Here is a 22,763-nt window from a genome sequence, read left to right as displayed (position 1 = left end):
TTTTTTTAGATTTTTTGGCGTGTGAGAAAAAAATACAGTGCAATTATTTTTTGCACAGGAGTCTAAAGTGGTGAAAAATGCGATTATTTCGAGGGCCACTTTTTGCTGTGTACACTCTTTAGAAACAGTTTATATCGACGGCCCTTTAACAAATTGCATTTTAAAGTATGTAACAGAACGTGTCATTTAAATCATCATACTAATTATACCTCGACAGTTCATTCAACTTGATCAATTTTATCCGATGACTGTTAGAAATGACATTTGTTGGTTGTCTAGCCACAGATCTGTTGCTACTGTAATCAACATCAGCCAGCCTAATCACTCGTAGTCGTCATCCCATCAAACGACTACACTGTTAGCAGTTCTTAATGTAAATTTGATTACTTGTCGCTTTGATTACCGATTACTTCTCGAATCGCTATTTACAGCCATAATCGGCATTGCAATGTAATATTGATGCAAATATACCCATATATTTACTGTGCATTTTTGCAATGGAGAGAACGAGATGTAGCACAACCAGATTACATCGGTGACGATTGTTGTGCGACAATATTGATGACTCGGTTCAGAGGAAGATCCCCAGTCGGGGGTTGGGGACCTTACAGCACGGCTTGCTGCGTGAGAATTGATCCCATAGTTTTCGTACTGTTTCGTTTATTTCATATGTACATCAATTAGCATTGGAAGCGGATCGTAGTAGGCGCACGCAGTCTGTGCCAAACAAAAGTATCGCAGTACGTAGGGCAGAGAGTGCATGAGTTAAGTGACGCATCCCAGTCCGCTTCAGCAGCAAGGATCGGGGCTTGCTATATAAAAGACATCACACGGGATGCAATTGGGTGCATAGTTGTCCGATCAGGCGTGAAGTTTGCAGTGGATCACGTTCCTGTTGGCTGTGTTTTTATTTTTGTTTTGTGGCTGCTGAAAAACGAAAGTGAAAGTGTACCTTTCGGGTGTGGTGCGCAGTGAAATTATTTTTACATTTTGGGCTCGTGCAAGCAGGCTTTGATTTTTACAGATTTACCTATGTTTACAAATATGAAATTACTACTCCCTGGTTACTGCGCAGTAGCGTTACAAACAGAGAGTAGCAATTTCTGGAAGCTAACATTTGTGATTTTAGAATTTCGCGCTAAGGCTTCCTTAGACTATCACTTTAACGATTCCTATATTATTGTTGATATAGTCACATAGAATACATTAAGTTTGCAAATATTGTGCTGTTTTTTCTGCCTTTAATTCGTCAAATAACAAATATTGTTAATTTTATAGCGAATATGTTTTTGATTCAGTTTCAACCAACGTTGTGATGATGGTTAAAGATTAGTGATACATGTCCTAAAATTCAAGCTAAATGCTCATGATTAATCATTAGTAATTACTCATGGAGTGGTATTGACAGTAGGCAACATCGTAGGCTGTATTTAAATACGTCAGGCGGTGTACACATTTAAGAGATGAACTAGCCTATGGCTAAAAATCTCTCAAATAAAGGATAAAAAAAAAAAGGTGTACACATGGTGGAAATGAATGTAAAATCGAGTTAGAAGCAGAAGGACAAGGCTAGATGATCAAAAGGAAGGCCAGAAATCAAAAACATGGATACCAATTAGGCCCCTGTCATTAATCATTGATTATTACACCCTGTGGCAAACTGCCTGACAATTTTCTCATGTGACAAATTCTTTTTGCTCTTAATTTATTTGATAAGGCTCAACCGAATTAGCTTTACAGAGCCGAGGATTCTTGTTCACTAAGGTACAACACAATAAACACATAGTTGAAGATGCTAATTTCAAATAACAGACTGTAGTGGTAATTTTTATACGATAGATGGAGTAGATGAAAGCATAGAGTTGATAGTTCCGTTAGAGTACGGCAGTGTGAAGATTGTATATAGATATTAGAATAGCGAACTAGGACAACTTTTAAGGAAGGTACAAATCGGTTTTTTCATCTCTCTTTACCAAACTCCCCCTTTGGAGAGGGATGGTGAGGAGTGTCCCCCCCCCCGCCACCACTGGCAAAAAGAGATGAAAACCGACTCGCTCAAGTACCAACTGTGTGTTTGAAACAGTTCTACCGATTTTTTACCACACTTCAGTTGTTATTTGAAGGAAGGCATCCAGTCGTAGGTTTGGAAATTGCAACTATTGTTTACCCCTACCACGATATGTGCTCCTGTCATCGTCGACTTGACGATCTCGAGGGGACACGGGTGGGGTAGGTGTTGCTACTGTACCTTTCGACCATTGACAGTAATTGATGGTATGCTCCCATCCAGAGTTATGTACTTTGACTATATGTCAAAATTAGCATCTTCATCTATGTAAATCGTTGACTTCACGTAGAAGTAATACTAAAAACATATAGTCAAAGTACATAACTCTGGATGGGAGCTGTGATGCTTTTTGACTTAAAGATTCTTGCAACTACCCTTGGAAGAATATTCTAAGTTTCAAAGGAAATTTCTTTCAACTTTTGCCTTCCGGTAATGCATTTCTACTCCTCCGGATTTTTTTTTAAACTTATTTCCTTTTGAAGTTTCTTCAGACATTCCCCGGAAGACTAAATAATTTTTTTTTTTTTTTTATAGTCACTTTAACACTCTTGGGTCATTCGTGACTTGTCCGGGGGTGAGAGTTGAACTCGTGACTTTGGCGTGAGAGGTATGGATGTTAACCACTACGCCGGGGTCGCCCCCACCCCGGAAGACTCTTTTGACTTTACTTATATATAAGTTTCTTCCTATTTTCCAAAAATTCCCTTTGGTTTCTACTGGAATTGTCTTCCAATTTTCATGGGAAGTTTTTCAATAGCTCCCCTGGAAATTGCTCTCAATTTTCCACAGCATCCCCCGGAAGTTTGTGCCAGCTTCCTCCAGAAATGTCTACTGCATAGGTTATTCCAATTTCCGCAAGTAAATCAAAAATGCAAAATACCTGGGGCTTAGCATGGTTTCTGTACAAAAAAGCTGCTTCCCGGGTAGTTAAACTAGTTTCCCGGGAATCTGGGATCAATTCCTAGTAGCCCTATGAGCATCATAAAGATTTTTATGGTAACCTTATTTGTTGTTTTGTTTCACATGTAATGATTAGCGTTTCAGCAATTTATAGTTTCCAGATTGATTTATTGATATGATATTCAAATTAGGAACGGTTAGATTACCGGGAACGGATTTAGGCACATTTAGTTCACTCATTTAGGCACACAAACTCCCTTACGATTTTATTCGCCTTAACTTGGACTGTTCTAAAATTCATCCATTATCAGTAGTGATCGCACACGGGCGGGATCCCTACGTTGTGTTTTTATGAAACGGATAGAATAAATATAAAGAACACTGATTACTGAGGCATAATAGACACTGTATATTGTTTATTTGTATTGGTTTTATAGTACCTAAAGTGGGTAGGGTAGTTGTGCATGTAGATGACGTTTCACAATCAACGGTATAAATATGAGAACCTTTCATTATATACCTGTAAGTTGCGATGAATTCTTAATGGTTTTGGCTTATTGCTTATACTGCTTTAAGTCTGAACACTTTGTAATTTGATCCCGTTAGTTTGCACACCGGGGTGGTGCTCATAGGGCTACTGTTTATTAATTTATTTGATAAGGCTCAAACGAATTAACTTTACAGAGCCGAGGATTCTTGGTCACTATACAATATATCTTAAAATCATAGTCAAAAGATACAACACAATAAACATTTTATCTTCCGCTATCCAAAAAGCCTCCTCCACCAGAACGGGAGCCGCTTCCAGTGGTTTCATTGTGTGACAGTTAGGCCATCGGGGGCAGAGCGCTTCCATTGCAGCAATGGACGCAAAACGTGGTCATCACTCACACATTCATCACGAAACGGTTGCTTTCCAATGTCGACGACGCGTCGACCTGCAAAGAACTGCAGATGAAGAACAATGAGGAGGAGCACACAATGGTTGCTGCCGAGTAAACAGGCAATCGCGTAACACACATTGAGAGTGGTCTGCTTCTGTCGACAGCCGAGTGAACACTGGCATAGGGTTACTGGAAGTTCAAATTAAAAGTGAACTCCGTATTAGCACGATGCGTCGTTCAAATTAACGGGTGTCCACGGTACAAGTTCTGCACGTAAAGGGAAGTGGCGTATCGTGAAGAAAAGAAGTGGCGTGTCGGGATTTCTAAATATTTTTTTTTGTACTTTGGGATTTTTGAAATTTATTGAAGACAATTTGTTGTTTTGCTTTAAAAAAATAAAAATTAAAATTAAAGGTTAAATTGACGTGAACATTGAGCTATTTGATGGATAGTAGAAGTAAGTTATAATTTTTTCATTTTATGTTCAATTCGGCGAATTAAGATGTTTCCTTGTAGAGTCCTTGATCGTGCACGGGCAGAACTTCCCTACATTGTATGATTAATAGATGGTGAAAATAAAACACGGTTGCTTATCGGGCCATCCTGCCATGGCAGAGGCATGTGAACTATTGAATTTATTTACGATCTTACAATAGAACAGTAGGCATGATAAGACTACGCTAGCGGCACTTGTATGTTGATATGAGTACTTAGGTAGGGTAGATGCACTGGTTTTGTACCAACAGTCCTTTTTCTTACCAGTCTTCGCAAATTTCAAGAGCACAAATCTCAACATTTATGAGGATTATAAATCTGTAAATTTCAGACTTTCTTTGCTTTTCAACAGCAAACAAGTAGTAGGTTTAGCTTAAAACGATTATTATTTAGTTCTAGTTCAGTTTAGGGGCTTACCATAAACTACGTAGACAGTTTAGGGGGGGGGGGGGTTGACAATTATCCACGGCCCATAAAAATTTTAATTTTGTTGTATGGACAATTGTCTACGCAGGGGGGGGGGGGGTCAATAATCAAAAAAAACTGTCTACGTAGTTTATGAACAGGCCATTATGTATATTATTTGTCTTGTTTCTAAACGATTATTTTACGCGTAATGTGAATATTTATGATTGAACAACAAATCATACTGTTTTTATTGGGGAGATTTTTAGCCGTAAGCTAGTTTATCTCCGATTCATATATGTATACCTAACGTTACTATCGTTCTTGTAATTGATTTCAATTAATGCAACGTGCAAGCTCTTCTTCGACCTTTAACTATTTTGTTGCATTTTTACTACACGTGCCACCCTTGAATGGTGCGTTGGTAAACATTTCTCCTGTCTACAATAAATACATGATTTACTACAGTTTACGCTTTTTATTTCGGGCTGTAAACACATGTCAATAGGATTGATAACAAATGCACACTTCCGCTAGAAAACAATCAAGAGATACGATGAAAAGATTGAATTTTCCTGGAGACCTTGCAGTGTACTAATAGCCATAGATAAAGAACTTCACGTAGTGAAATGATTTCATAATTGATTGCATGATATACCATTGTGTTTACTTCTATTGTTCGGGACAAGAAAATCAGTAAAAGTCTGAAGATATCTAAGTCGGCAAGTCCCATTGATAACCATTTACACGTGTTTCGCATTGATAGAACAGGCACACCTTCACATCGGAGATTGTTTTCCGGCTTTTTTCTCTTTGTAATCAACTTGAGCTTGGCGACAGACGTTTGCAAAAAAGGGCAACATCTAAATTTAATGGAATTATCATTTGACGTGGACAAATCGCTTCAAAGAATGACAGCATCAACTCTTACCTAAAAAATCTTTAAGCAACTTGTTCATTTTGGCACGCACGAACTGATAAGACAAATGTCACTCCGGTTGGTCACACCTCTCAATCGTAGCAATCTAATTCGAGCCACCACCGCGCCTCCAAACAGGAACGTTACTTTAGCAACCGGTGCGCGGTGGTGGCGCTTGGCCTGCTTTGATGAGCCATTGCTGTCAAAGAAAGAGCGCGTGAGAGCAACCGAGAGCGGATCGATCGTGAGCTTCTAAGCGGGCGAGCTTTCCATTCATGGAATCTCCGCGCAAGGTGTATCGCTAATTTGCGAATCGCGCTTTCAGTGACTTGCGAGTCGCGTATTTGAACGGTTCGATCAATGCTCAGCTGAGAAGGGTCATACCACGTGCTTAAAACATATAGGATTATTTTTTTTTTTGGTTTTTGGTGTCAACCTGACGGCTGGGACCAGTGTGATTCATCAGGCCTATAGTTACAATTTAAATGCAGAAATATTCGTTTCCGAATGAATCACACGCCGTGTAGTAGAAACGTCGGACTTAGTCGACTTTGGCGTTTTTTTTTAGCTTAAATCCGATAGCTCTTAAAGCATCAGGTGATTGTGAGTGAATTTTTGGATAACATCAACTGAAGAATGGTAATGTTGTGGAAAATCATCCTAATTGTGGGACTGCTGTTCAGTGAATTAGTAAGTGCAAATGAAATAGCAAAGCAGGAAGTGGCAAAAAGTTACTGTTCCGAGCAAGAAGATGCAAAGGACAGTTCGGATCCCCAGGTTTGCATCGACGATGGATGCTTGCGAGGGACGTTCATGAAAGGATACCGAGTAGAATCTTTCGAAGCTTTCATTGGAATACCGTTTGCGAAACCACCGGTGGGGCAGCTGCGATTTGCGGTGAGTATTTGTGAGTATGTGAGTTGGTTGGAGGAGGCGCATGGTAGCTTGAATGTGTCCTATGCTTGAATAGGTCCTATCTCCGTTTGTCGATTAACTTGATTCGCTTTCTTATGCGACATATAAGCGGTAGATTTGCAATATTGATGCATACAATCAAAAGATCAACAATCAAAAGGACGTGGTAGAAAGTGAATCATGTTAATCGATTACATATTAGATTGTACATAGAATCTATTTGAAAATTAATCGAAAAAGCAGCACGTTTCTAGGAATACTTGAAATATGTGTTGCCATGGGATCAGCTCAATTGCTATGAGTTGCGAATGTTCTACGACCACCACAAAATGAGTTGAGTCTATCAAAGGACCGGTGGGTCCGGAGAGGTTCAAAGAACGCTTTATTTATGACTATTTTGGCGGGTCGTTTAGAGGAAATTGTTTCGCTAAATTGATCAGTGTTTCGTAGTTAGACGGTGCTTCAAGTAAAAGAGATTCTTTCAACATTTCTGTTGCTTACAACTAATTTGATTATGATAGTATTATATTTGATGAAATAATGCGAAAAGTGATGGTGGTAGATTTTTGCGATCTGATGAAGAAATATTTTGAAATTTAAATCTCAAGTAGTCTTACTTATGTTAGTAGAGTACCGATAAGGAATTGGAAATGCTAAAAAAGGCTAAAAATTCTACGAGAATGGCCTAAATACGAAATTTATCCATTAATAATATATGCATTAGTATATTGCAACCGCTCATCAGTGCATTGTTTGTTTTTCTTTAATTATAGAATCCCGTGCCAAATGCACCCTGGCGTGAGCGGGGAGAATACAATGCCACCGTGGAAAAATTCATGTGCGTTCAGAAAAATGAACTCATTCCGCATACGCCGGCGATGGGGACCGAAGACTGCCTCTATCTGAATGTATATCGACCAAAGGTAAGTATATGTATAAAATACATGAAAAATAAATAAATAAAAAATTTGGTCCTGATTAGCCTCCCAAAATTTGAACTCGTTTGGTTTCAAACTGATGGTTTGTATGGGATTTTTTTTAAGATGAATGATTAGGCCATATGCCAATTTCAATCGAAATTGAAATTTCTATCAAACTGCATGCAGTATTTGTCAAATTTGCATAATGACCAAGTCCAATTAGCGTTCTCATTAATTGTCTTCAACATAATTTCCTTTATCATTTCTATTTGAGATTCCTCTAAAAAAAATTAAAATTATGGTTTGAAATGGATTGCCTTGAAATTTTCTTTATAACTGTCCAGAAATTCTATACAGATCTCTCCTAACACAAATCATGGAATTCATCCTAAGATTTAAAAGAAATTTATTCCAAATTAGCTTGAATTCTCCATAGAATTTCCATGCAATTTACCTCAGAAATTTCTTAAAAGCCTGCCCAGAATTATCTATATTCTTCTAGAAATGCCCTTGGAATTATATTCGGAATTCCCTTGAACATCAGAATTTCATTGAAATTGTTCCTTCATAATTCTATTCCCTTGCCCAAGTAACAATTTGGGTTTTATGAGGGTTCTGTAGATCATGTTTTGACTTGTAGAGTGCTTTAAAACCTCTTTAAAACTTGCAATGTTACTTGGGTGGTATTCATCTCTGAATTCCCTTGGAATCCTGTTCATTTTATTTCCTTGATTTGTTTTCCGTGCTGAGCATCAATGCTACCGACGCCAGGGAGGCAGCTCCCACACCTGGACCTTACCTAACGACCCATCAACTCATGAACCGAGGACCAACGGCTTTACTTCCCTTCCGAAGGAAGACGTGATCAGAGATGTTATGCCACATAACATCCCGGCGGCGCCGACTGGGATTAAACCCAGGCCTGCTAGGGTGAGAAGTAATCACGCTTACCACTACACCACCGGCGCCGCTAGAATCCTGTTCATAATTCACATGGATTTTTTTTTAATTGCCTTGGAACTTGTTCTTGAATTATTTTGGAATTATCCTCAGAATTCAATACCTTCTGAATATTCTTAGACTTTTCATCAGAACTATCAAAAAAATCTTATCAGAACTTTTTTTATAATATTCATTAGAAATGGATCAAGAATTATTTTCACAATCATGAAATTTTCCTTAGAACAACCCCAGAATTCAATTCTGAACTCTCCTTAATACACTTGGAGCTCTAGTAACAACTACTTTGGAACTCTTCCTACATTTGACTAGTCAAAACTCTCTTAGAGTTCTTGATGATGATGATGAAAATAATCTCATCAAAGAGTAGGGGGTGAGGGGGGGGGGTGGGGGGTGTTGTCAACCTAAGGGAATTAAAAGATTTGTTGACTGGACGAGGGTTTGTGGATTTGCCAGTCCCTTGTCACGTGATCGGGCCATCTGGTCGTTTTGTCTTCCAAAGCTGATTCACCCTGCTGCAACAAACCATCACGCAGAGCTTTACAACCGGTAAAGTATCTGCAGACATTGGTAATCCTTACACTAATGGTGGGTTCCATTCACATCACATCACATTATGATGATGATGGTCCTACCTCTTACCCCTACAAAGGTTTTAGCTGGATTTATCTTTAAGCTAATTAAGTATGACATCTTAACCAGATTAGCAAACAAAACGAACTCGTTACAGTTTCAGATGTAAATTTCCCTCAACAGTTTTCCGTTACTTCACAGCGGTATAAATGTGGAAAAGTTTAGGCGTCCTAGTCTTTGTTCACCCTTTTATATTTGAATGCCAAATCTCTCTTGGATTTTTTCTCTAAAAAACTTTTCTGTTATTCCAAGAATTTATTATGAAATGTCTTCATAACTCGGAGCATCAACATTCTCTAAATAATTCTTTAAAGTGACTGTATCGTGAAAATCTAGTTCAGTCGAAAGGGTCTTGAAGTTTTTTCCAAGATCCAACACATTTTTTTTCTGGAGAGAGGATGAAGTTTTGTCATCGAAATTCATGGAATTTTCCAGTGATCACGGGTTCCCGAATTTATCGCGAATTTCCCGATTTCCTGGTTCACTGGTCGCCTGAATTTGTTAGTAAAGACAAGTATTTTATCTACAACGCCAGTATATTTCAAAATTTTAGGTCATGTCTTAAAATTTCAAGTTTCAGAACCCTGAGTTTGTTTTCCTGAATCATGTTTTTTTCTGTTTCTGGAGAAAGTTACTAAATTTCAAATAAGATCAATTGAATACTGCGAAATGCAGCTAAATTTAGAGATGTTCAAGAAACTTCATTCGAAGCATAGGAATTTTTAAGCTTTCGTATTCAATTAGCAACATTTGCTTTTGTTTTACAAATTGTGTACATGAAAGTATTTCTAAATGCATATAAATTTTCAATAATTAGGAGCTTCGACGAATTTGTGAGATCTTAGGCTTAGAAACGTATTGATAGGATCCTGAGATAACTGAACTTTTTCAATATGCCGCACTTGATAAATTTTCAACATGTACAGGCATTTTGATATTTTTTAAGGATAGAATTTTTTTAATGATTTATTACTAAGAAACGTAACGTCACGTAACGAATGAGGCGTTATTGTGTTGATTTGGTTTATTTATCAGTTAATCAGTTTCAGAAATAGAATAATTTTCAAGATTGCAATTTTATTTATTTTTTTCCTTTGGTTTGTTTTTTTCGTCGATCTTGTTTTCCGTGCTGAGCACCAATGCTACCGACGTACCAGGAAGGCAGCTCCCACACCTGGACCCTACCTATCGACCCATCAACTCATGAACCGGGGACCAACGGCTTTACTTCCCTTCCGAAGGAAGGCGTGATCAGAGATGCTATGCCTCAGAACATCCCGGCGGCGCCGACTGGGATTGAACCCAGGCCTGCTGGGGTGAGAGGTAATCACGCTTACCACTACACCACCGGCGTCGTTTAAGATTTCAATTTTAGGACTTGACAAATTTAATCTGCTATTGGTAGCAATTTTATTTCACTTTACCAGATATCCAGTTTAAAAGTAGCACCACGAAGAACAAATAATTGCTAGATGCTTCGCTAAGCACAGTCTCTAAGCCCCTGTCCTGGAAAAAATTGGATTATTTTTGGTATTTCCTTCAAATTATCCTTTCAAAATGCCTTGAAACTCTCCTCGGAATTTCTATAAGTTAATTTTCAGAACACTCTTTAAATTGTTTTCAAAATATCCCATGCATTATTCGCAGAATTCTCTATCATGCTATCAGAGATTTTCTTAAATTTATAATCAAAAATCCTATACAAAATTACATGTTAATTCATTCTCCACAAACCATTCTCATTTTTGTTAACCATTCTTGGTGTTCTGTTTCCTTGAATTTTTTCTTCATACCTTTGTAAATCTTCTCAGAATAACTTCGGACTAAAGGGCGAACACGAAATTATTGCGACACCGAAAATGTCATGCTAGTTTTCTTATAATGTTTAGAATCAAACCAAAATTTTAGGGTAGTTTTATACATATATTTACTTCAAAAATCAAAAGAAAAGTTAATCAATGGAGCCTTGAGTGTAAAATTGAACGCATTTTCGCTTGATGCCCTCCATCAAAGTCTTTACAGTGTCATTCGGTACCAGTTTCTCAGTTTTTTTTCCATTTTCTTAACATGTCCTTCTCGTCTTTGACTGTCTTCTTGCTCTTCCGAAGTTCCCGCTTCATTATTGCCCAGTACTGCTCCACCGGGCGCAGCTCCGGACAGTTTGGCGGATTCATGTCCTTTGGAACAAAATGGACAGAATTGGCCTCATACCACTCCAGGACACTTTTAGAATAGTGGCATGATGCCAAATCTGGCCAAAATAGCGAAGCTTCGTCGTACTGCTGCAAGATCGGCAAAAGGCGCTTCTCGAGGCACTCAGATTTGTAGATCTCGCCATTTACTGTGCCCTTTGTCACGAAAGGCTCACTCCTCAGTCCGCAAGAGCAGATGGCCTGCCAAATGAGATATTTGGAGGCGAACTTCGACATTTTCTTCTTCTTAAATTTGTCGTCCACATCGAACTTGCTCTTGCCGGTGAAAAACTCCAACCCCGGAATTTGCTTAAAATCGGCTTTTATATACGTTTCGTCGTCCATCAAACAGCAGCAATTTTGTCAGCATCTTCTCGTAGAGCTTCCGTTCACGAGTTTTAGCCGTCGATTGTTGCCGCTCATCGCGATTTGGGAAGTTCTGTACCTTGTATGTATGTAGTCCAGCTCTCTTCTTCGCATTCTGGACGTAGCTCTGCGACATGCCGATCTTTTTAGCCAAATCACGGCTTGAGACGTTGGGATTTGCTTTAATCATCCGCTTCACCTTTCCCTCCGTCTTTTTGTTCTCCGGTCCCGGTTTTCTTCCAGCTCCTTTGCCGTGGTCCAACGTCAACCGCTCCTGGAACAGCTTCAACACTCTGGAGACGGTTGAATGGTGAATGTTCACCGTTTTTCCCAACTGCCGGTGCGACAGGTCAGGAAATTCCAGGTGTTTGGAAAGAATTTGTTCTCTCAACTCGCGTTGGTTCACCTCCATTTTCGTTGAATCGAAAAACACGACTTCGAGTTTGACAGCATGTACATAATACACATCAATGAGAAAGTGTGCAAAATTTGGTTGATTTTTACCCAATGGTAAAAAAGTTATGCCCTGTTGAATGTGTCGCAATAATTTCGTGTTCGCCCTTTAATCTTCAATATTGAATATTGTTTTCCTTTTTATGATAATATTCCACAAACCGGATTACTGTCAGCAACTTGCAAGGAAAAGGATATATACAGAGGAAAAGAAGTTGAGGATTGTGTTTCGTAATGCAAACCCTGAATTCTCTTCAGAATGCTCAATTGGATTTCTCTTCTTAATTCCCATAAAGTTGTTTTCAGAACTATCTTCAAATTTTCAAAACAATGCACCAGAATTTCAGCATAAAATTCATATAAATTGTTATTTATATAATCCTTTGGAAATATCCATGGAATTCTTTTCCAGTTCTCCTCAAAATTCCTTTGGAAATCTGATAAAAAATTTCAAGAATTTTTTTGACGTTTTGAAAAAAAAATCCAATTCTAAGAAGATTCAAAGTATTACAAAAATCTTCTAGTCTGTTTAAAAATGCAGTTCTATGAATTTCTTAATTTTGCCACCTTGAATATGTCTGCTGGTCAATTTCTCCAAGTCTTTATAAAATCCAAGTCTTGGAATGTTGAAAATTGCAATAAGTCCCAGAATTTTGAAGATTTTGTCTGCAATTTTCAAACATTTTCTAAATATGTCCGCGATGTCGAAGTGCTTTTCCTGGAATATTTATTATTATTATAGAATTCAAACATTCTTAGATTAATCTTAACTATCAAAATCATCTGATCATTTATCAAATTTCAATAAATTGTCTCCACGTAAAGAGGGTTTTGTAGTCAACTTCTTTTCTAACCATCAAAAAATTGCTATGAATAATTTATTTATTTATTTGTTTGTTATTATTTGATATGAGAACGATGAGATCAATTTGGCAGCGGTGGTGACAGCACAACTAAAAATCAGTAATCCGTTGTAAAATTTAATTTGACCAGCCATGACCAGTGGGCTGTTTTAAACGTAAAACTTAAGCTTGGAAAAAATGATTTCAATACTGTCACCAACTATCGAACGGCATTTAGTGGATGATGATTATTTATCTACACTGAAAAAAGTGTTCACTTTGTTTCTATTAGGAACGCACATAATATTTTTCCAATAACAAAAATAATGATTTTTATCTGAATATCACATAACGTAAGAAATTATATGCTTATAGCTTTTATTGGATACATAACGTTCATGTGATTTAGTGGCGCAATTTACAATTATGAGATCACATGAAAGCTATGTGAAATGAATATTTTCCACTAGTTATGTGATTTATTTATGAGTGTACAATAGACTGATGCAAAATTTGACTTTTTCGCTCCACAGTGCTTAAATGGTTTCAAATTGGGTCCTGATTAGCCTCCCAAAGGTACAACTCATTTGGTTAGAAACAGACTTCGCACAAGCCATTTGAAGTTTACATGTAAATTACTATGGGAAATCTCAATTTTTTGTTCATTGCCTTCTAGTCTTTTTCCATATTGAGCTGCGAAACAGTTCGATAGCTATTATTATAGAAATTTTTGTCAGCTACAACTTTGCTGAAGATCGTTTCTATGTAAAACGAGACAGGAAAAAGTTATTAATTATTTAAGAGATTGGTAAACTTATGACATGATCAAGCAGCTGCTCTGTGGGCAACACTGTATTTTGCAGTGTGACATAGTAGCCATGATTTGTGTGTCCTATTCAACGCCACAGAAACACCAATGTTGCCTGCTGTGCAGTTGATTGAGCATGATCATAAGACATCAAAGCATTGAACCATTGATAACTTTCGATCCTTGCATTTAACCAAAACGTAGTCTTGAGCAAAGTTGTAGCTGTGAAAATTTCCTACAAGTACAGTTGAAAGTTTTTCAAACAGATCGATGTGGTGAATTATTAGATAGACATGAACAAAAATCTTGGTTTTACTATAGTAATTCCCATACAAACTTCATATGGTTTGTGCCATCTCAGTTTCTCACCAAATGGGTTCAAATTTTGAGAGGTTAGTCAGGATCCGATTTGGAATCGTTTAAGTATTGTGGAGCGAAAATATCAAATTTTGCATCACTCTAGTGTACAATTCACTTCATCATCATAATAATTGCTGACTGTAATTTAGACTCCAATTTCCAGGTGACAAATTGACGTTATCGATTACGTCAACCTGTGTTAATTTTAGTCATCATTACAGACGTACAGTCAACTCTTTATTGCTCGATATGCCCGTACTCGATGTGAAGCTACGCTTCTCCGATCACCTTCCTCATGCAACTTATTTAAATTCACCGCTATAATTCGATATCCTCCCTAAAATCGGTGGTTCTTTCAATATCGAGCTAGGAAGAGCTGACTGTAGAAACTTATCAGAACAACAACTAGTGGTGACTGCTCGTTTGATAAATTACACTTACAGTATAAACAATAATTTCTGCTACTTGTTTTATTGCACTCGGATTTTAAATATCTCTCAAATCATTTATGCCACTCGCTGCCACGCGCCGATAATAAACACAGGGATCAGTCACAAATTGTTATGTCAATTATTGTCCGTCCAGCCGATACTAAAAATAGCAACTTTTATAATGACCGCAGTAAAGCTTGATAATATCTTACATGTCTGGTAACTAAACTACAGCTTGCTTTTTTTCTGAGCGGCCGAACGTAATTGATTCGATCCCGTCATAGTTGTATGCTGAGTCGGGGCGCCAATTATTGATTGAGATAAGAGCAGAATCTCACGGCCACACCTGGGAATATATTTGAAATGTTGATGACCATTATACTAGCCTGGTTTTACACACCACATCCAATTTACCGGTTAGGAGCGATTAATTGCGACACGTGTGGCTATCAAAGAGTTGTTCGATTAATTAACTATCCTCCTTGTGATGAAAAATTACTACTATACACCCTATTTAGATGTAAATTATGCACTTTTATTCACAGTTTATGGGAGCCTGCATGGAGCTTAATTGTGAATTTCCTACAATGATACACTAGCGCTCGGGGATAACCCCCAATCTGAACGTACGATTGAAGATGCTGTAACTTAGAAGGCATAAAAAGTCACTTATGACACGGGGGATGACGACGATGGGGTAATTTGGACGGCACGTGTACCGGCTTATCAGGCTTGAATGTGTAACGGGCAACGGCACAACACGTGTAGGGCCTCTCAGTGGTGGCCCAGATTGCGTTCGTTTGCTATCGTGCGATTATTTTGTTTTGTCGCTCGATAATGAACTGATTTACTTGTTTTCGGAATTGTTATCGTCTTTTTAGTTAATATTGCGCTTAAACCAGAAATGTTACTTGGGAATTGACAGACACAGTAAAATGAAAATCACCGGGGCGCTAGTGTTTATGACAATTTTCAGTATGTGCATTATCTGGTGATCTTGACCAGATGGGAAGCTGTTGTCTTCTGAAAAATTGTTCAGATAACCAAAATATTTCGATTGGTGATAAAATTAGTTCTGAATTCGACCACTACGAGTCGCTAGTGTGCGTATGAAAATTTCTGTTTTCGGCAAAGTTGTTCACCAATGGTGGAAAGGTCAGCTGTTCTAGTTGTTCTAGTAACCAGGGCCTTTCGAATAGGGAACATGAAGGAAAGAAAATGCTATACTTATTTCGAGTCCATTTAGGAACTTGTCTTATTAACTATATTCAGGTAACGAATATCTTTTACATGCAGAATTTTAAACTAATTTGTACACCATGTTGAAGGCCTTTGTTAGCTGAACAACTTTGCCTAAATCAGCAACTTCCTAGATAGACATGATCTCGAGGTATAGCACACTTTGTATTTTTACATGCCAAGCAGCGCTGCGTAGTGACAGAATTCTGAATTAATCGGACCACAATTCGCTTTGATTATCGAGGCAAAGTCCCAGTGGGGACGTAATAAAACAAAAAAACAAGAACTCTGTAACGACTAAGTAGTTTCTTCACTCAATTTATCCCAGCCTTTCTATAAACCATTGATTTGAATACAACATTGAAATTTGTAAACAACTGTACATTCCATTACAAGCATATTCTTGGCGACCTTAATGAGATAGATTAAATGTAAATATTAAAAATGGTTCACCAAGTGTGCTAAAACAGATTGATCCATCACAGACATTATCTTTCTTTGTTTGTCTCGCCAGCCAAAAGCCTTTCGATTTCACAATGTATCTTAGTTTATCAGCAATTTGTTTTTTTTTTTCGATAGATTACAAATCTAGAGTGATAAATATATTAAGGTCAGCATTGCAATTTGTAATCAATAGTCGCAGCAGAAATGTAAACTCCGAACCTTCAAAGAAATCCGATTCCACATTCGCTTACGTTCCGCATCGCTCGCGCTGACCTGAGTGTATTAACTTTTCCCGGAGATTTCTCCGCTGATTGAGCGCGATAACAGAAACGCTTATCACAGGTTTGTGCTCAGCTGAATGCTGGACTTGGCTGGCCAGCTATATGTTTTGCTTTGTTTTTATTTGCTACTTTGTCATTCGCCGACCGATCGACGGCAAATTTCTGCACCGCGTTCTGCCAGCCAGCAGGAGCGGGAGGTGTGAGAAATGTAAATGAACTCCATATTGATATACGTATAGCAAGCAAAGCATGCCATGCGGAAGCACGTGCTTGTGACCGTTTGTCTACCGCACTTTGCCGTAATCGCCTGATTCAGCAAGCCATGCTAACTTGTTTTTCTTTTTTTCTTTTTTCAGGGTCAAAATACTAGCAAAGCAGCCCTACCGGTGATGGTCTACATTCACGGTGGTGGATACTTTTCGGGCAGCACAAGTTCTGGCATTGTTGGGCCGGAGTACTTTATGGATACCAAGCGGGTTATTTTGGTGACATTCCAGTACCGGTTAGGGGTGTTTGGATTCCTGGCGACTGGGGACGAAATGGCTCCGGGAAATTTCGGACTAAAGGATCAGACTATGGCGTTGCAGTGGGTGAAGAAGAACATTGACCGGTTTGGAGGCAGCTCGACACTGGTGACCATCTTCGGGCAGAGTGCAGGAGCTGGATCTGTGCACATGCATATGATGAGTCCAATGAGTGAAGGTCTATTCGCTAGGGCTATCATCATGAGTGGTAGTGCGATTGCTCCTTGGAATTATCCTACAAAGGATCCACTGGATTTGGCTAGGCGACAAGCAGAAGTGGCAGGCATTCCATGTGCAAAGAATCTTACTTCCAGACAGGTGGTGGATGTGCTGAGAAACGTAGATGCGTTGGTACTTTCCGAGAGCATTAGTAAATTGAAAGCTTGGTCAATTGATCCACTGACCTTGTACCGACCGGTGATTGAAAGCTCGGATTGGTCCAATCAAGCATTTTTAGTGGAAGATCCACGAGTGTCTTGGCAGAAGGGTAACTATCAGCAAGTTCCTTGGATGACTGGATTCTTGCCCAATGATGGCGCCGTACGTGCCATCGCGATCACTTCCAATGCACAGCTTCTTCAGGATCTGAATGCAAATATAAGCACGCTGCTGCCGTTGTTGTTGGAAAAAGAACCATCGGATGAGCTGTTGATGGCTTTGAAAGATCGATTTTTCGCCGACAGTCCTGATGACGAGTGGATCACGCAGAAGAACACCCAACGACTGGTGGATGTAAGTGGATTTTTCAATTGATCTTCCTCGGTAAAACGTTGTCGGTGTATTGAACTATTTTGTAAATGATTGCATTATACTTTATTGATCATTTAAAATATGATTAGAATACCGTAAGAGGGGGTGTGACATTGGGTAACAATTTTCTTTTCCTACCTTATAACATTCACATTTTAGCAAGGTAAACAATTTTAAGCAGGTGAATATATTCATCGATAGTATCCCGAGCAAAATCGGTTAACAAAATGAAAGCAAATCGATATTAAAGTGTGCAGTTGCTATCATAATGAAAACTCATTTTGATTTCAAATGTTGCGACATAAGTCTGATATCATATTGTGCTTTCATTATGCAGTCAAGACTTTTTAAATGAAAGCAACTTAACTTGAAGTTCTGCTGTTTACGTCTTGTTTAAAATTTAATTGAAATTCTTCTGTCGTTGAACTAATGATTATTTAGTTGAAGATGCTAATTTCAAATAACAGACTGTAGTGGTAATTTTTATACGATAGATGGAGTAGATGAAAGCATACAGTTGATAGTTCCGTTAGAGTACGGCAGTGTGAAGATTGTATATAGATATTAGAGAAGCGAGCTAGGACAACTTTTAAGGAAGGTACAAATCGGTTTTTTCATCTCTCTTTACCAAACTCCCCCTTTGGAGAGGGATGGTGAGGAGTGTCCCCCCCCCCGCCACCACTGGCAAAAAGAGATGAAAACCGACTCGCTCAAGTACCAACTGTGTGTTTGAAACAGTTCTACCGATTTTTTACCACACTTCAGTTGTTATTTGAAGGAAGGCATCCAGTCGTAGGTTTGGAAATTGCAACTATTGTTTACCCCTACCACGATATGTGCTCCTGTCATCGTCGACTTGACGATCTCGAGGGGACACGGGTGGGGTAGGTGCTGCTACTGTACCTTTCGATCATTGACAGTAATTGATGGTATGCTCCCATCCAGAGTTATGTACTTTGACTATATGTTTTTAGTATTACTTCTACGTGAAGTCAACGATTTACATAGTTTACAGGCCCGTATTCAGTTGAACATTATGAATGCAAAATCAGTAAACAAATTGATTTCATTGAAAGCAGGATTAGTTTTCCGTTTGCTTCAACAGTGTAAAATTTTGCTCTCATTTTTGCTGTGTTAACCGTTAAGTCAACCAAAATGAGATCAACTGGAGTATTCAAAATAAGCTACATCATAACAGCAAATTTCGATTTCAATTTGATCTAATATAATATATAAAATATCTTAAAATATGTAAATGTAACGTAGCTATTAGGAGTACTCTTGGTCATGATCACAATGTACTTCGTATGTATGGCTAAAGATCGCGTGTAGCTTTCGTCTATACACCTAAAAGGGTGTTCAAACTTTTGTTTTGCTGTGGACATTTTTAAAAATGTGTTTTTGCTACTATTTATAACACTATTTAAATAAAACAACTGGTTTATGTTATTTACACTTTTATCCAGGAGTTCAAGAAACGTGCTCTAGTAATGATTTTTTGTATATTCAAGATATTTGCATCAATACACGCTTTTCACTAGTGTAAAAATCAAGCTTAAATTGATAATTTTTAAATGTAGTAGCAACCAACATAGGGGCAGGAGGGGCATAGTGAACAGGTGGGGCATAGTGAGCATCCCGCATTTTGGCTCGGGATCTCCAGCTACATGAAAAAAATCAACTGGTAGTAGGATCAATATCATTATGATATTGATCCTACCACCAACCAATTTGTTCCGAACGGCCGCAAGTCCAAGCTGGTGCATGAGATGCTCACTATGCCCCACCTGTTCACTATGCCCCTCTTACCCCTATGTGATGAAATATTCGCTGCTCATTTTGGACTTCCGATGATAAAACTAATTCGTGTGAATTTAAATGTTATGATTTAACTACTATACTACTTTTTGTCTACAGTGAACTCTGATCCTACTCTATCAATTGCTTAAAGTGAAATTAAAATTCTTCAACTGAGTGAAAAGTTATTTGACAAAAGAGCAATTTGTGTAAAAAATGAGCATGCCAACCCTGGTGCTAAGTGATTTTCAGATACAGATTTTTAATAGCTCATATGCACACAATTTTAACTTTTATACGTGCCGGGATTTCATCACGTAGGGTAGAGAACTAGTTCGGCCTAATCGCCCATTTCTGGCCTATCGAGCAGAAACCTTCATATAAATCCATGATTTCAGAGTTAACAAGTCAATTATGCGTTTGGTACGATACTTTAGTTAATAAACTACGGAACGAAGTCAATGAGAACGCGTGATATGAAGGTTTGCACCCATTATTCCCAAAAACAAAAGAAGCGCTCCGACCGAATCACTTTTTATCTTCATGTGATAGGCCGAAGTGAATTCATTGGCGTTTCAATGGCGTTTCAATGCGTTAGGCCGAGTTTTGAATCCGTAGGCCGAGTTTGGCGTCAAGAAGCAGTGTTAGACTTTTGACAATATCTCAACGCTTGGTTTCTCTTTATCAAATCTTACGGTACATACGGAAAGGTAAATAAGTTTGGAAGCCATCAATAATAATAACGTTCCGTTTGGTGCTAAACTGCGCTAGATTAAGAAAGACTAAGTGCGGGTTGTGCTTAATAGGCCGAAAATGGGGTAGTTAACCCTATATACCGGGAAAACCGGGAAAAATTCGAGAATTAAAAGCTAACTGGTGGACACCCTGATTAGAGATCTTTAGTATGACTACAATTTCAAGAAAATGTAGTTTTTTTTTTTAGGAAAAAGGCGTTTTTCTTAAATAGCACTCCCACTCAATCGAATAAGCCCAAAACCAAACCGATACCCGATAAATATTTGATGTCACTACACCACCGGTGCCGCTGAATTCATAGCTTCATTTTCTTAAAATTGCTGGTAGAAGCTCGTTTCAAAACTGCTCGACAATAATTATAAAAATGACTTTAGCTACAAATGAACTCAGACTGAAAAGTAAATTTATGCTGCTGGAATTGTTCAAATATTGATTGAAGCGAATGTAGTTTCTATTTCAACAATTACCGACAATGTTTAACCAATAAAAATTCCTAATGAATGAGGGCGTCTTAGTGGAATACCTGTATAAAGAGAGAGAGAGAACGATTAGCAATTTCCATTTAATTCCATTACCTTATTTTCTTATCCTTGATAGATACGTGTATTTTGTCTACAATGTGCAGACATCTTCAGTGTCTTGTACTAATACAGTGAGTATTAGTACAAGATACTGAAGAAGTCTGCACATTGTAGACGAAATACGCGTATCTGTCAAGGATAAGCAAATAAGGTAGTGGAATTAAATGGAAATCAGTAATTCTTCTCTCTCCCTCTCCTTATAAAACTTGCATGCTAAATTGCTTACACTGTAACCCACTTACCGTAATATCTGCAGCTCTACACGGAAGTGTCCTTCCTGTATCCGATGCACGAGGCCGTCAAGCAGCACGTGATGTCAGCAGATACCGCCCAGGCTCCGGTTAGCATATACAAATTCAGCTTCAAAGGCCCCTACTCGTACTCCTCGCTGTATTCGTTTAGCCGCGAAATGCGAAACTACGGAGTGGTGCATTGCGACGAACTGATCTACCTCTTCCGTTCGCCGCAGCTCTTTCAGGACTTTCCGCACAAATCTAAGGAGGCGAGGATGTCGCACAATTTGGTCGAGTTTTTCATCGATTTCTCCATCAATGGGTAAGTTTGCGCGAAATAGCACTAAGTGGTTTATGGAAGGGTGGGTGACAGGACCCAAACCACCGCCTGCTGCGGGAATAAAACCGGAAGTGTGACGCCAGCTAGGAAAAAGTTTTTAATGAGATTTTGGCGTTCTGCTTGGCTTTAAATTAGCTTAGTCCGCCTCAGGGCTTGTTTCTCTGGTGGCAATCGTTCGTGCAGCCAACATCCTGACTTCAGTTTAAAGAGGGTGCAAAGTTTCAGCTTTTGAAAGTAAATGACAGATTTATTATCTTCCGCCTGCTCTATAAGAAAGCGATGGAGCGTGTCGCTTTTATCGCACTTCTATTGAAAATAGAGATCTCGTTGGATAATTGGTTTTCGCAATGATGTCAGCTTTTGTCACCCGAAGATGAATGTGTCTCGTCTAAGTATAATGCACGAAAATCGTAAATTTGCACCAATCCCTGATCTTCAATTAAAGTTCGTACTCTCATTTTTCACCACAGCTTGGATGTGTCGTTTCGAGTGTTCGTCTCGAAGAACGACAGTGTGGGATGAAAGGAAACATTTTCTATTAGCTTTTTCTGTTGCAATCCACTTCCTTTTGCTATTGAATACGAGTGGTTTTGGTCCCCTATTGCGCAAGATAAACTTATGAATTCTTTTGTGTGCAGAGTGGCCAGTCCACTGAAACCCTACCGGGCGTGCAACAACGACAACGAAGTGTATCAATCAATGGACTGCGATGTGCTCGAGTTCACCAATTCCGAGGAGCAGGAGAAGCCTTTCGAGGTGCGCGTGGTCAACGGGCGGGACGAGGATATGTTCGCCTTCTGGAAGAAGTATTACTTTTGAAAAGTACAAGTGTATGCAGGTAGGATTGGAAGAATGTGCTTTCTGCGCTTTCCGTCCACCCTCATTGTTGGATCAGTGTGCAGCAGCTGCAAAAATGACGTTGTGATAAATTTCGATGTTATCGTTAGAGGTTAATAATTTAGTTTAAGCTGTAGGATAGAACTGTGCCAGGAATGAACATTTCCAAATCAATGTTGTACAACTTTTATAGCGTGTAAGATTTCTGTTAGGGACTCGAACAATGAGAAAGATTCGTATTTTTGAAGAATATCATTATCAACCAGTTTTTTTTTTAAATAGAACACAGCATTCGCTGCCTTAGCGATGAAGTATAGTTCTTTTTTTCCGAAACATCCAAATTGCAGTAGACACGAGAAGCGCTAAATGCGCATCCCTATGTGATAGTTATAATTGATGTGTCGAATCAATACGCCTGCTGCCTGCTGTC

The 22,763-nt window shown here is 38.6% G+C and overlaps 1 protein-coding gene across 2 annotated transcripts; it reads left to right on the top strand.

Annotated features, from left to right (window-relative positions):
• Positions 1–863: 863 nt before the first annotated feature.
• LOC135699577 (juvenile hormone esterase-like) lies at positions 864–22,600 on the top strand. Of its 2 annotated transcripts, none has more exons than XM_065219849.1 (5): positions 864–964; positions 7,360–7,509; positions 16,872–17,771; positions 21,180–21,478; positions 22,135–22,600. In XM_065219849.1, exons 2-5 carry the CDS (start codon positions 7,423–7,425, stop codon positions 22,313–22,315), a joined length of 1,467 nt encoding a protein of 488 aa, XP_065075921.1. In that variant the 5' UTR covers positions 864–964; positions 7,360–7,422; the 3' UTR covers positions 22,316–22,600. The 2 variants fall into 2 exon arrangements, with proteins under 2 accessions (XP_065075921.1, XP_065075920.1); XM_065219848.1 differs by lacking the exon at positions 864–964 and adding an exon at positions 6,209–6,568.
• Positions 22,601–22,763: the final 163 nt, after the last annotated feature.

Source organism: Ochlerotatus camptorhynchus, unplaced genomic scaffold (genome assembly GCF_037179485.1).
Source record: "Ochlerotatus camptorhynchus isolate MF236.1 unplaced genomic scaffold, CSIRO-AGI_Acam_v1.1 ptg000112l, whole genome shotgun sequence".
NCBI lineage: Eukaryota > Metazoa > Arthropoda > Insecta > Diptera > Culicidae > Ochlerotatus > Ochlerotatus camptorhynchus.
Note: the sequence above shows the minus strand (reverse complement) of the source record. Positions and strands in the feature narration are given on the sequence as shown.

What these genes read in the sequence shown, in the direction of transcription:
- LOC135699577 (XM_065219848.1), top strand. Translation starts at nt 6,308, where the DNA reads ATGGTAATGTTGTGGAAAATCATCCTAATTGTGGGACTGCTGTTCAGT. An exon ending in ACACCCAACGACTGGTGGAT is followed by an intron (nt 17,772 to 21,179) that starts GTAAGTGGATTT and finishes TAATATCTGCAG; the next exon opens with CTCTACACGGAAGTGTCCTT. An exon ending in ATCGATTTCTCCATCAATGG is followed by an intron (nt 21,479 to 22,134) that starts GTAAGTTTGCGC and finishes TTTTGTGTGCAG; the next exon opens with AGTGGCCAGTCCACTGAAAC.